Source organism: Formica exsecta, unplaced genomic scaffold (genome assembly GCF_003651465.1).
Source record: "Formica exsecta isolate Colony F162 unplaced genomic scaffold, ASM365146v1 scaffold11, whole genome shotgun sequence".
NCBI lineage: Eukaryota > Metazoa > Arthropoda > Insecta > Hymenoptera > Formicidae > Formica > Formica exsecta.
Window position 1 is genome coordinate 949,270 of NW_021848439.1, and position 15,733 is coordinate 965,002.

At 40.0% G+C, this 15,733-nt stretch overlaps 1 protein-coding gene across 1 annotated transcript in view; it reads right to left on the minus strand.

Annotated features, from left to right (window-relative positions):
• The window catches only part of LOC115236001 (2-hydroxyacylsphingosine 1-beta-galactosyltransferase-like), a 9,137-nt gene extending 8,209 nt beyond the window's left edge, over window positions 1-928 (minus strand). Inside the window, exon 1 of the mRNA XM_029808193.1 lies at window positions 830-928. Within this exon, the coding sequence (XP_029664053.1) occupies window positions 830-928 (99 nt within the window). The remainder of the gene's footprint in view (window positions 1-829) is intronic.
• Window positions 929-15,733: the final 14,805 nt, after the last annotated feature.

Sequence of the window (15,733 nt, forward strand, 5' to 3'; positions counted from 1 at the left end):
TGGGTTCGCATATCGGATGGACGATGGGTGGCGGTGGGTGATAGCGGCTGCGACGTCACCACGACCAGAAGGGCGACCCATACAAGAGTCGGTAGAAGAGAAAGAGAGAGAGAGAGAGAGAGAGAGAGAGAGAGAGAAGGATGGGAGGAGGGAAGTACATTGCGGCTGTTCCAAAACAAACATACGACTTGGACAGGCCGAATCGTTTCCTGGTTGGAAGCTTGCCTGGAAATCGGCTACGCGGTTCGTACGCGGAAGGCGCGAGTTATTGTCGGCGTTTCGGCCGACTGGTGCCGATCGACCAGGAACCTCGTGCTATTTCGTTGCAAAGTTATATGTATGATTGCAGATTACTCGCCGCGCGCAGGAATATTCGTAGATTTTTGAATTGTGTACGTTCAACAATGTGTTGTCAATCTATTTATTGGTATTTCGTCAATTATCGAAACATATATTAGCAAAATTACATGAGCGAACATTAGAAATAAAAGAAAAATTAATTGAAAAAATCATCGATTCAAATAAAGTGCAAAAATTTTAATGTTTTTTTAGGCTAAAATTGGTCAAGTTAGTTTGCCTATACTATAGAATAGTATATACAATTTAAAAAATTAGAAAGATTTGAAGATTGGACAAAGACACAATATGTATTTTAAAGTTATGCAGAAAGACGTTTTTTATTGACGCTCGCATTGTCTAAAAATAATCTAAAGAAACGAAATAAAGAAAAAAATGATTTAAAGAAAGAATTTTACAAAAATTATTTTGTAATATAAGGTGTAATAAAATCTTTTTTATATATAAAAGAGAAAAATAATGATATAAAAACCTGATGACTGTAAGATGGCTCCGGAATGATTACAAGAATGCGAGCAGCATCAGCAACAATCCATAAAATCGGCACTATTATAATTGATTTTGACAACATTATTATAATATGATTATGACTGCGCTATTGAGTTCTCTAAACTTACTGTCAATTTTGATGTACAGGTCATTTATAAGCTTTGAAATTTCAAAGATAAGATAACTTGGATAAGGTCGTTGGTATGATATCATTGACAACGCAAAAATAGTAATTATTTTTAAGAGTATTTTTTACAACCAAAGATAAATGGCACGGTTGGTTTTTATTACTTAAGTTTACTTAAGCATTATTAGACGTATGATTAGAAATAAGATATTTCCATATAAAAACACATGTCAACTTGAGTTTAATTGTGAAATAAAAATTAAACTGTGTGTCGTAAAAAATAAATGATATAAAAGAAATTTTTGAAAAAGTTCAATAAATCTTTATGTAAAATTTTAGTCATTTAGGTTTTTACCCGTCAATATTTCATAGATTTTGCATCTGATATTTTTCTGCTTATCGAACTTCTATTGCATACAAAATACTGAAAAAATATTCTTACTTAATATTTAATCCGAATTGAAGTCGTAAAGACGTGATGAGAAATCATACAGAATTTGTTCCCTATTATTTTCGAAAAACAACATAATGACTTTTTGACTTTTAGAAACCATTTTGATACACGTGTCCTCAAAATTACCGGAATCTCGTCGAATGGTCGTAGCATATATAAAAGAATGTTGAGATGTACATTGGATTCCTGCATCGGTGACAACCTGTAGATACATATACATAAGCGAGTACGTCTGCACGCGACGATCGTTGAGAAATTAGATTCGACGAGCCGATCAGTGGAACGTCACTGCGGGATGCTGGGTGGACCAATCGAGCCGGACGGGTCGGTATGTTCAGACTTCCTGGCTTCGGGGAGAGTTCCTCGCCTCGCGCTCTGCGAAGGAGAGATAGCGGGCATTATCGGGGAACTAATTAAACTGGAGTATAAGAAATAAAACGAAGAAGGAACCGCGAGCGCGAGAGAGAAGGAATTCTCGCCCTCTTCTTGCGAATGGACGAGCCAGGCCAGGTGCTCGACCTGGATACGTCGTGCCTATCTACTTACCTTACCTATCTTACGCCGTGTTAGGTCGAAGGTTGGTTTGGCGGGAAGGAAAGAGCAGGGACCTGGGAGGGAAGGAAGGAAGAAGGTCGATGAAGATGGCCTTACCAAGCTACTATTGCTCTCCGATGCTGACGCCGCCGCCGGAGGCCGGAAAGTAATTAGGCCGGAAGCGAGAGATGTGGCGGATACTGTAACTGTTTCCCTTCTTGCACGCCGGCCATAGACAGTCATTGTTATCTAACTTAAATGAACCGCGTAATGATATCGTTAGAGGCGTTTCGGTATCGCCGGCGTTCGCCGAGGCGTCTTCGTGGCCTTCAGCGACCGGGACCCCCTGGTTTATAATTGCTTTCACGATTAGGGCAGCAATATTCAAACTAGAGTTGTAAAGTGTTGTCACCGATATTGTTATACAGTATTTAAGCAGCCTCATATACATATACACGGGGAGAATAGTGGAAGAACGATTGTTCTTTTTCAATATTACAAAGCGTTGACGAGAATTCTCGATTTTGCGATAATCTCATCCTTTGACAGGAAAGTCGGAAAGATTTTCATATCTGACTGTATTTCTCACTTTTTTGGGGACACAATACTGGGGACCATGTGGTTAACGAATAATAAATGCGACGAATGATAAATGCGAGTGTAAAATACATAATATGAGACGGAGGGGGAGAGCATAAAGAGAATGAGTATAAAGAGAGCTCACGATAAAGGAGTGTAAAGGGAGATAGATCCTCCGTGAGAAGACGTTCGTGACGTTATCAGGAATGGTCTGGGAGAGTGGAAATTAAACGGGACTCGGCAGAAGCAGATGAAACAATTTTTCGACGAGAAGCAAGATAGAGAAAGAGAAAGAGAAAAAAAGAGAGAGAGAAAGAGAAGAGGGGAAAGAGGCCGGCAGGCTAGGAGAAGCGGGAAAGCGAGTGGGTGGGATTTCAGGGGGTGCCGCTATCTCGACTTATTTTCACGGATCGGATTTCTCCGGGGGAAGGGATGGGGGAGGGAGGGGCAACGGTATCAGCGGTTTTCACGTCCCGCGGCAATTACATTAAAAGTTTCTGTAAGGGGTGCGAGAGAATTGAGTGGAGGAAGACGAGGGCAAAGAGAGAAAATGGGCAGAGGACGAGAGAAGAGAGAAATATTCGACGAGGAGCGAAGGAGTCCATTTCGCGTAAAGGGCGGCGAGGAAGGGAGAGGGAAAAAGAAAGAGAAAGAGAGAGAGAGGCAGAGAGATCGAGCGGAGAGAGAATAAGAAATGGCCGGGACGCTTGCTAACGATCCAAGAAGGTTTTTATCTCGTCATTCCTTAACGGTCGCCGCTGTTATTTAGTGCCTCGTCATTATAACCCCGGCCACCTCCTCGCGTTTTCGCCACCCCAGCCGGCATTGAGTCGCCCTTCCGCTATTAATTGTTCATTCACCCTCATCGAAGTCAGCGCGTCTTTTTTTTTTTCTTTAATCCTGTCGTCGCGTTCGTGCGAAGCTGGGGGTAAATTCGATATCAGAAGGCATCGCGAGATGAAAATCTTAAATCGTCCCGATGCTCACTAATTATTATTCAGCGGCAACAACGGACTTCCAATTTTATCGTAGAAAGAAGGAGTGTCTTCAGTCATCATGGATATTCGAGTCACGAATCGGCTACGATGAAAAGTACAAACTAATGGCAGTTATCGACAATTATGTCTATTTATGTATATTTTGGGGAGGGTAATGGATTAACAGCAAACGATTATCAATTTTTGCAAAATTAAAATTAGAATTTTTATATAATTAAATATATATATATTTGACATTCATTAATTTTAAAGTTTAAATATAAATAGTTTCAAAAGAGAGTTCTTACGATTAAGAGAAAAAAGTCTGAAGATATCGAGTGCCAGCATTTTCGTCAAACAAAAATCGGCACGGATGATTCGATCGACTATTCCCATTGAAAGAGATTTCCAAGTATGGGATAAGATGTCTGGCTCGGACAGTTTCGACGACGACGACGACTTCCGAGCGATAATCCGAGCACCCGAGATATTTTAATCAGACCGATATCGCGAGACAAGGAGAGATTCCATCTTGTATTTACATATCAAAATTATTGGAGCTCTCTGGGGAATTATACGGTCGCCGGTCTGTCGTTCCCGGAACAAAAGCCAGCTCGTCGAGGATCGCCTGCGATTCTCTTAATGTTCGATACGAGATGTTTCCAGAGATATCGCGGTCGTTGGCCGATAAAAACGAGCGAGTCGTTATCAAAGAATGCGGTACTTCGCTCTTCGAGCGGCTTTAATTATTCGATCGCATTCGATTTTCATCCGACAGATCTTCCTTTTTTTATCTCTCACGGTGCGACTAACAACAAGTCGATCGAACGCTAATTAAATTTTGATTGTAGTTTCGAATTTTGTACGAATACTTGTCGAAAAAATGTAAGAAAAGTAGAAAACGACGCTCACGAGGATCGCAAATCGAGACCGTCGGGAACATCTCGTTCGTCTGATCTCAACGTTCTTTCTCTACTTATCTCGCGATTCTCCGCGAATTTGCGTTGCCTCTTGTCTACTTTTTTCCTCCATTTCTCCTCTCCAGACCGATTAATACGACGGAAAACGGTAATATCGTGAGGATATGAAAAATGCATTCCTTGCGGTGTAGTCGATGGCGGCACCATCGTTGGGAAGGGGCCAAACTTTCGAGACTTCGGTTTCAGAGCGCGAGCGTCGCTCCCATGAAACGAGACGGCAGGGGAAAGAGTAGAGGACGGGAATGGATGGGGGAAAGGGGTGGCCGACCGGGGGATGAACGAAGACTGTACCGCGTGGTACGACACGTCTCGTTCCTCCTCATAATAATATTTAATCCGATCCATTGCACGGTACAGCAGTTCGCTCTTACCCCAACCTCCGAAATCCTTCAGGGTTTTCTATCCGATGAAGGTCCGCGGATTCGTCCCTCCCGCTAATACTCAGACGCTCTCTCGCTGACGTCGCCTCGTACACTTTGCGATCGCCCCTTATAATTTTTTTCCCAACGTCCCGATTTAATAATTGCAATCGGCACGCGCGTTTCAATTTTCGTCGCATATTTCTCGTGCGCGTGAACACGAGGCTTTTAACGTTAACCAAATCTTGTAATTACTTTCAGAAAAAAAAAAGAAATTGGTCCAATGATAATATTTTTCTCTTTTCTCGAAATATATCTTTTATATACAGTATCTTCCACAAAGTAGTTTCATAAATGCATCGTGAAAATGCAACGTTTGATCAACAGAAATATTAATATATAATGTGATAAGATTACGTGTGTGCAATATATACATATATAATAACAATTCTTGAGAAAAAAAGTATCTCTCATCAGGATCTCTCATTCTAGAAATCTTTTTGCGTTTGAACGAAAATTTGGCAGTAGTCCATACTCTGAAAAAAGCAACCGCGTGTGATATCTGTGTCTAGATGTCTCTTGAAAATATTTCGAGACGGGCTCTCTCGTGAAGCCGAGATATGTATATCGTTTTAAACTTCAGAGCCGAATATGCGAACCGGAAGCGCGGTGTCGTTTCACGGACCGCCGATTTCGCTTTGCCCGCTGCCTGTTGAATTCTCTGCCAATTATGCGGTGTTTGTGATACGCGTTTAGGCCGCGTCTTTGCCTTGTCAGAGACGGCGTCTCTCTCGGACAAAGTTGCGGTCTCGGCGAAAGTCGGCAGACACACGTGCCAGACACACTCGTTTTAATTGCAATTATCATCGCGAAGGAAGACGCGACGCGTATGTATCTGTGATAAATAAAGTCTTTTAATGTTTATACATGTTATTTGCGAAAAAGAAAAACGATGAAAGATCCATCGTGAAACTGAACGTATAATACACGAGGACTGTCGAGTATAAAGGGACGCTATATACCGGGGGTCACTTCTCGTTCGATCTCGATCCAATTTGGTTCGCGGATACTCCACCTGCCCCCGCGCGCGGAGACTTACAAGTAATAAATAACGATTTCAAACGTCAACCAAGAATTCGCCGCGGCCAAATTGATACCATAGATCAAGCTATGGAAAAATGGCTTCGGCGTACCGGGCTGACTTTCTCCGTTCAATAAGGGACTCTCTCGGACGGCGGGGAGAGAAACCCGCTTCTTGAAATTGATACTGTCTTCTAAATTTTCAGATGACAGAGTTTCTTTCTCCATTGGATGATATTTTTGCGATCGCGCAAGAAAATTCGCTACCGGGGCGTTACGGATGCAATCTCTTTTTGCGGTTTGCAAGCTCGCTACAGATTGTATACGGATAAAATGGAGCAGATGCGTTTACTTTTGTTCATCGAAACGGATATATGCCGAGGAGTATGAATAAAGATATTAAAATCTTTCTTGAAAGTGATGAGGTTCGCAAGCAAATACTTCAAAATACAAAGCGAATGCGCTTCGTAGTAAAGGGAGTTGTGTATATATACATATATGAAATATATATAAGATATATGTGCTGTTTTATGCTTGTACTTTAAAGGAAATGCTTTTACTTCCATCTTTAGCTAAAAGTATTGCAATATTTGCTTTACCTTTATGGGAAGCAACGCAATATACTCTTCTGACCTATAAAATTAGATGTTTAAATTCACAGGATAAGTTTGTTATGTACTTATGATTTAAGTATCATGCGCATATTCCAGTATACAGGGTGTTCCTAAATATATGGAAAAAAATTCGGGAGGTGATTTCTTGGGTAATTTCTTGAAGAAAAGTTCATATACACCAATATCCTAAATGGCACAGTTTTCGAGATGCAGGGTGTTAAAGTTTTAAAAAGCAGGATCTCAGGTTCTCCTCGGTTCCCAGAATTGAATTCCTAAGATTTTTTCTCCGGGATCATCCTTAAACCCTTAATTTATACCACTTTGATTGAGAATATTGAAGATTTAAGGAATCGTATAGTTACATCGTGCAAAATAATCCATAATATACCTGGTATTTTTGAACACATTAACTAATCAGTGAAAAGAAGAACAAATTCATTTATCATGGCATGGGTGGTCATTTCCAACAATTTCTATAATTTTGTTTAATTTTGTTTTTGTCAAAATATATTTTTTGAATTCTCATTTTTTTACACTCTGTAATTCGAGAACTACGCCGTTTAAGATATAGTGTACATAAACTTTTCTTCAGAAAATCACCCAAGAAATCACCCTTGACATTTATCGTACACCTTTAGAAATACCCTGTATATATTATATTTTGGCATTACGGAAATGTTTTAAATTATTTTAAACGAAAGCGACAGGCGGTGTAAATAAAAAATATTATAGCAAATATATCGCGCCTTTTGTTCCGCCGCCGTCGGTCGAGGGTGAACAATTAAAACGTCCCACGATAGCGATTATATCGTGTCCCGGGGTCGACGTTATCGCTCGTCTCGCGAACGAAACGCGCGCAGAATATCGTGCGAAATGGCACCTCTGGCGCCGGTGTCGTGGCAAAAGCGAATTTGGGAACTCGTCCAAATGTTAGCTCATCGGTTAAATCCATGCAACGAGGACGAGGCGGGGTGTTTGATATTGTGGCACGGCACGGTGGAGGGCGAAAGGAGGGGAGGAAAGGGAGGGCGGGAGAGAGAGAGGCGGCCGCGTTATAAGCCGTGAGCTACCGGCACAGCCAGCGCGAGAGAGCCCCTCTGTTTACCATATAGATGACTCGTTAGCGAATGTTAAATCACTGTATTTGTCTAGTTGAGATTTATCATTCATACTGCGGGTCAATCTACTCGCGCTCCTCGTGATAATAAGTCAACCCCTCCCCCGCGTTCGCCCGAATTTTCCTCCCGCTTACCGTTCTCTTCGGTCGCTCAAGATTCACTGTAGATCCATCCATGTAATTGATTAGGCTACGGTAGTAATATTTGATAATCTTGATCTAACAATCTAACAAAATATCTCAGAAAAAAAAGAAATGGTCTTTGTAAGCACGAGTGTATCAAAATATATATTGCGGTTTCTTCATTTATAAATATTATAAATATATAACTGAATCCGCAACGTGAGACGCGGATGCACCGAATGAGCGCGAACTTAAACAGCGCGCGATATCGTTACACCTCATTGTACTTTGCGATTGTACAGACGCTCCGCGCCGTCTCTCTTGATTATCTTAGCTATAGCGCCGTCTCTATCTCGATTATAAATGACCTGTTTTGTGTCCATGGCGCGGAGAATAAAAGCATGACGAGAGAGATAGTGCGGAGCGCGGCGCGGAATAAAAAAAAAAAAAAAAAAGAAATCACTGTGATTAACGCAGGATGCAATTAGTCCGTGAGGCAAAAGCGAGAGCGTTTTTTTCCTTCCCTCTGTGTAGTCCTTCCCATATAAAAATGGAACGGGCTTCCGCCTGAAATTGAAATGTCGGCGTGAGTGAGCACTTATGGCTGCTTCGAGCGCCAACGTCGAAGGATGAAAATGCACGTATTTGCACTGTCAGCCATATCTTTTTGGGAAGGGCGAGAGGAGGAGGAGTATCGGATATGAATGGTCTCTAAAAATGATTTAAACTTGTAACGAGAAGAAATCTTCGATAAAAGCAGTGTGATATCAATTTATAAGCGATATTATACAGTTATGTATACTGTATCTAAGGCAGACACATGCATAAATGAAATAATTTCTTAAGGAGTCCTCTGATACTTTAACGTTTTCTAGGTGTATATCTAACATTCAAAGTGATATTGGTACCAGGCAGCCCTTCGACAGGACACGAACAGCATCTTCGCGAAGTGGCTCGAGTCTGTCTGCATCTCGTTCCGTTTCTCGCCCGCTCTCGCCCATAGACGCAGTAAACAAAGCTCTAATGAAACTTCTAACGAGTCAAATCTTATTATCATTCAGAATGGAGCGAACGGGCGGAAGTGCCGAGAGGCGGAGGAGAGCCCGTTGCTGAAGAAGGTTTGTTCGTTTGTGCAGTAGCTAAGTTTAGTTACTTCGCGTGCATAAACACACCCCATTACTTGAAATAACAGCAGCGTCGGTGGGTTTGGTTCGAGAATCTTAAATCGGAATCTTCTAGAAATGTACTTGGACGCGTCATCTTCCTTGTTTTTTATCATTCAGTACGTCTACGAAGCAAAAATTGTCTCAGTTGTTTCAATTATACTTAATTTTAATTAATCTTGATCAATAAATTTTCTACTTATCTCTCAACTATATCTTCCGTGTACCGTCTCGGCTATTGTTCTACCTGGACCTTTGAGGAGTGTAAAAAGTTAAAAGTATGTCATAAATATTCGAGATTTTGTCTCAAGAGAAATAGTCCGTTTTATTCATAATTATTCGTTATTATTCATAAGAATGAGAAATAAGGATAAAACAATTAATAATTAAATTAGTTGCTAATTACAGGTATTAATAAAGATATTTGTTATTCCTAATTATCGATTAGAAAGTGCAAAACTAGAAATAGTTGACAGACAGACGATAATTGGTAAAGAATTTAAAATTAATTTTTGCCGTATATTATTGATAATATTAGAAATTGATTAGCAAAGGGATTTAGATTAGAAGTGATTAGAAAAAAATCGTTCTTATTTCGGTATTCTTACAATTATATATAGAATAAAATATTTCTTAAAACAAAATCTCGAATATTTATGACATACTCGTAGCTTTTTACGCTTCTCAATAGTCCAAGGAGAACAATAATCGAGAGAGTACACGAAGATGAGACTGAGAGATGAATTGGAAAATATTATAGCATGAAAAGCTGCTCCCAAGTCAAAGACAGCATGGATCTGGCTGTAGTAAATTCGAATTATTCTCAATTAATTTAATACCAACCGACGGCAGCCACTCCCTAAAGCTATTCTCGGTATTGTAGGAAGATTTCTGTTTAAAGACGGATTAATTAATTCCAACGATACGATGCACAGTTGTGTAATATCTCATTGGACTATTGTTTACGCCATTTAATCGAAAATTTATATTATTTACTTATCCTTTTTACGGGCGCGTTAATTATAATTTATGTTAATAATATTAATTCATGATAATAATAATTTGCATTCGTGTGATGATCTCTTTATCCATCGATGTTTGACGACACACGGACAAATACACGCGCACTTGTGCGAATGGACAGTTCGAATGCAAAAGTTACAATGAATCAAAATAGCGGGAGCCAATAGGACAGCGAAATTACCCAAGTTTGTCGATACACCCTTGCCAATTCCTCTAATCCCGTTGCCGTGACTGCAAGAGAGAGAGAGAGAGAGAGAGAGAGAGAGAGAGAGAGAATCACTATTGGAAAGTTACCTTACAAATTAGAGTAAATGAAATTAAAAGAAGTTTCCTACCTGCAGTCTGAATTTTCAAGCAACTTTGCCGTTGGAAGCAAGCTCCTGCATTCGTCCGAGTTCTACGTATAATGAGAGAAGAGCGACAATCGTGTCGTTCTCCTCCTCCACCGTTTCCTCTCTCACGAACCGGAGTAGTATTCTTCCTCCCTTTTCATCTTACTTTTCTACCCATTGATAAGGCAAGATTAACACGACTATGTTGAATAAAACGCAATTAAATTCTAACGCAAAGTTTTTGGGAAAACATTTTCGATAGACGGAGGCACGTATATTTTCGACAGATATATCAATCCTTCAGATATATCGACCTTTCAATCGATCGCAAATTCTGTTTCAAAATCTTTGTAGAAAAAAAAAGAAATTAGTTGCGAGAGACTGTAGACATGTAGCATGAGTTCGATGTGTGCTCTCGTTGAAAATATAATACGCGAACGCAACGCGAATAAAATGTAATTCCAGAGACGGAGGATATTAATTTATATAAAATTTAATTGAATTTCGATTAATTTAATTGCGCCTTCGTGTCGAGATCGAGCGCGGTTTTCGTGTATAGCATTTAAGGTATTTAATGGTGACGTGTCATGAGGTAATTGCTATTATTTACAAATATAATTATTACAAGTAAACGGGGGGTGGGTATTGGGGGGAGAAGGAAAAAAATAATACGAATAAGTCGTTCAAATTATATTGAGATTCGCAGACGTGACAATTGCTTTAAAAAGCAAGTATCGATTTTCCACTGAGCAAATGTTATGGTTTCGAATTTTCTACTATCCGAAAGTGCGCCAATTATTTTACCGAACATACGCTCACGATAATTTTATACAAATCTCAAAGTAATTAAATCTCTTTTAATAGGAGCTAAATCTCTTCTTTTAAATTAAATTTATTATATATACGAAATGTGTATATAGTGTGTACATTGAGAGATTAAAATTGGATTATAAATTTAGGAAGCATTTGTCACGAATCTCTGCAAAAGTGTTTCCGTTAAAAAATCATCTCGATCGTCCCGTTATAGATAAGCTTTTCAACAAAGTCGATTCGAACTCAATGGTATCATTGTCACTAAATTCGTCCTTAATTTCCGGTTGACGAAATGTGCGTCTTGAAGAGAGGCCGGTGACTTTGTCGCTATAGACTTTTTAATTACGTGTCATAAATTGGTCGACACGCTCGGTTTGCTTCAGGACACTCCATTTTCTGGGTGGCCGCAAGTTCGATCCACCATCTCTCCTGTGCTTTGAGATGAGGTCCACGGCGATTCGCCTTCGTAAATTGTCTCGCTTGATAAATCGATCGGGCTAACAGGGCATCCCGTACGTGTACGTAATACCAGCGGCGCTCTATCGTCGAAATCTCGAGGGTGAACTAAGGGTTCGCCGTAAAAGACGTGCACACAGTTGAAATTGGTTGAACGAATCCCTTTGCAAATCAAATTTGCCTCGATTATCATAAATATAGCACGATCTTTTATTAATATATTAAAATACTAAAATATATATATATCTTTCCCTGCAAAAATATTTTATTTAGAAATTATTACCTATAAATATTTTGTAGTACTTGATTATTTTATTTAAAAACTATTATTTAAATATTACTTTATTTATTTTTTTAGCTTTAATCAAACATATTTTTTTTCTTCCTTGAAAAAAAAATAATAATTCCCATGGGAAATAATTTTTCTAGAAAATATGTGTTAAGAAAGTATCAAAACTTTTTTTTGTTGTCATATTATTATCTAATAGGAGGCAGTAATATTTATAGTTGCCGCGTATCCGTTGTCGCAATTTCCGGTACCCACGGAAAGATTCATGGAGTTTTGTTCCCTGAAATAAGTGTTCGTAGTGGCCTGGGCATCGGGGCGAGAAGGCGGTTAGAGGTCGGTATACGCGATTGACAAATCCGAGAACTCATATGCAATAAATCGCCCGCGAGCAGTCGACTGCACGAGGTTTTTTGTATTTATGGCCGTTGCTGTGAGTTGCAATAGGTGGAGGAAGGGCGGTCGCACGACGGCAAGAAGGTTGCCAACTTTTCCTATGCATCGATATGAATATAAATAACCGGGACTCTCTCTCGGCCACGTGGGGACAGGCCTGCCGCACTCAATCTGCTTGGCAGTCCTCTTCGCCATCCTTATATATATATGAGTTATATCCGCCATGTTCAGGTCTTCGCGGTTCCTATAAGATGATTACAGTATGCAGTGAGAATAAATAAGTCCCTATTTAAGTTCTTATATATTATTTATCGAGACTGGCGAGAAAATTGCACTCTTGAAAATCGCTTTGAAACTTTTCCATATGTAAGATTCTGCGAATTACTTTTAAAACTCGTATGTTGACACTAAACGCTTTTCTCTTTATCTTTGCGATGATTGACGCTCTTTGACAATTCTACCCTCCGTATAATAGACCTAGACGTTTTAAATCCCCGACGCGCGCTCGCGGCGAAGGGCGGACTGTTACATACCTGGTGTAATTGTCATTCGTATCTCATTGCAAACAGTCGAGAATCGGAGAGAACGAGAAGGGGGAGGGGAATGAGTAAGGGAGGCGCCGTAGGTATCGTACCTTGGGAGCAAACACCGTCTCGCTACAATGAAACGCAATTTCCTGCTGTTGGTGCCGGGACTGAGTCGGTCGTCTCATTCGTCTTGGCTAAAAGCTTCACTCCTCACGCTTGCTGCGTTAAACAATCGTACCTGCGTAGCATTCGTTAACGAAAAGCCGTGGTAGAAAGGGATCTCTCTCTATCTCTCTCTCTCTCTCTCTCTCTCCCTCTTTCGCCCGATGCTGAAGATTCAGCCGAGCTTTCGCCGTGGCTTCCATCGACGTCGCTTCTTCAACGTCGTGTTTGTAGAAGCAAAAAAGTCATTGTTTCCGAAAGAATGAAAGGGAGATCGTCCCAGGACGAAAAAACGACTTTGGATAAAAAAAGAGAAGGTCTTCTCGGAAACGGTAGGATTTTTTGAATAGAAGACGATCTTTTCTGTTAGCTAAGACAGCGGGTACGGAAGCGAGTTAGAGGAAGGAAGGAAGGAAGGATGGATATGGGGGGAAGGGGAGGAGGGAGGGGTTTGCAGAGATAAGGGATGAAGGCGAGAACCGCACGAGTGGCAGAAAGACAGGCAGTATTATTGCTTTAATCGATCAGCCCGATAATTCTATTAGCATTTGCGTTATTCAAATGGTATTTAATTTTCCGCAACGTTACCTTCATTCCTCGATTTACATTTCATTCGCTCGGAATTGTCTCGCCCTCCTCTCCCCTCACCCCTTTCCGCCATCCAAGCCCCTTTGGCTTTCTCCCACATTCTTTTTTTTTTCTTTTTTAAATCATTTAAAAACCGTGGCCTTTCGTATTCTGCATGTCGTTAACCTTTCCCCTAAACTGTTTCCGGTCTTGGCCGACCGAAATCGTGAAATGCGCTGATATTAAATGTAACCGGATTATTCGACGTTAAGCGTACGCCTTCCGTTGGAACGTTTAACATTCTAATAACCGTCCTCTCCGCGCGAGATTTATGCAGCTCGCATAAATCGTTCAGCGTAACGGTAAAGGTAATATAATTCTGATTGATCTTGCTTCTTCGATATAATAAACGAGAGTATTAACTATTAAAGACAAAAAAAGATTATATTTTATTAAGATAGAAAATTCTACATATTATTAATATAATCTATGAAGAATTATAAATCGTATAAATTATGAGTGTAAATAATTTATAAAAATAATTTATTAGATATATATATATGTACAGAACATCTCAAATAAATATAATAACCGCGAAAAAAAAATTTTGCAATACAAAAAAAATACTACTCGGAAAATGTAACAAACGTGCAAGATAAATATCGAGGCTGTATATTAATATCATTAAACCACCACGAATGTTAGAATGTTTGTAGTAAAGGGAAAACAGCCGCTTAGACTTCCGGTTCGCTTAGAAAAACTTTCGAGTTGGGATGAAAAGGGGAGAAAAGGGGGGAGAGCAAAGGCAGCAAGCCGAAGCTAAGATAAGTGCGGAGAAAAGGGAGGGAAGAACGTGAAAATTCCTGGTAGCTTACCTTATCCAATCACCACGGCCAGGACGTCGATTTTCTCGCGAAGTAGCTATCGAAAACTTTCTTTAATCAAGTGTTTGATCAGCGCCTCTCCCTCCCCCCTTTTTTTGTCCTCATTGTCTTCGTTCGGATGGCAATCTGGCCGCAGCGGGATCACCTCCCCTCAACTTACACGGATGCGCATTAATATCACATCATGTCGATATTAAGGGGTCGCCGGATGCTTGCGTCTCCATCGAATATACCAATGACATTCATATTATATCTTACTGATGATGAAAATTGATAATTATGGCAAATTATTATAACATTATGTATTTGCAGAATGCGTTCAAAATTATTAGAAAATAAAAAATAAATTTTTTTATATAAAGTTTTGTGTGCGAGAAAAATAATTCTGAGGAATGAAAAATTAATATATATTGCGTTAATATTAAAAATTTTTCTGTTTTTAACATTATTTGGTTCGCGTAGACGAAAAAATTTTACATTAAAAACCGATTTTATAAAAATTTGCTTTCGTACTCTTTTTTTGATTATATCTCAATTTTGAACTCACCCCCACATGTATATTTAAAATATTATGTAGAAAAGCACATATGAAATTTTTTTTATATTTCCTAGATTAAAATTACGGTTCCATTTGGTCGTATTTGAAAAAAATTTATAAAATTTAAGGAGAATATCGTTTACATTATTGATGTCATTCTAAGTATGCTGTAGTAAAACTGTTCGTTCTTAAGGAGGCAACGGACCGTTGCGTCACATGTTCGCGTGTATGACAGCAAGAAAAGAAGTGAATAGCGCGAAACGTTAGCGAGACTCACGGGCCACGTAACGGCGTATTAGGGTTGGGCACTAAAAACGACGATATAATTACATGAGGTTGTGCTTGAGCCATGATTTAAAGCGGTATAATGTATAATTCCTAGCTCAGGGCTGCACATCCCTTCCTCCCCCGCCCTCCCCACCGTCCTCTCGCGGCTCTCACGACAGCGTGGTGCCGTTAGTGTAAAGTGCAGGTGCTTTCGCTAAAGTATCGCGCCTATAAAATGAAATTAAACTTCCAGCGAATTTATCGGCCACCGCGGCGGCATCGCGGATATCTTTCCTCCCTTCCTCCCACCCTTCTCCCCTTTCCTTACATTCTCCGGCCGATTAATTCGTCTCGTCGTTTCCGGGAATCAAATCTCTCCTATCTACCTTCGCGAAGTCTGACGCTTATTCGCCGGTTATCTCTCTCTTCGACCTCAGCTGTTCAAATAATCTTACGACGAAATAATCTACGAACAGACTCTGCGGCTCGGTCAGAGTTTAATTGAACCGGCAGAGAGAGATGTATTCTT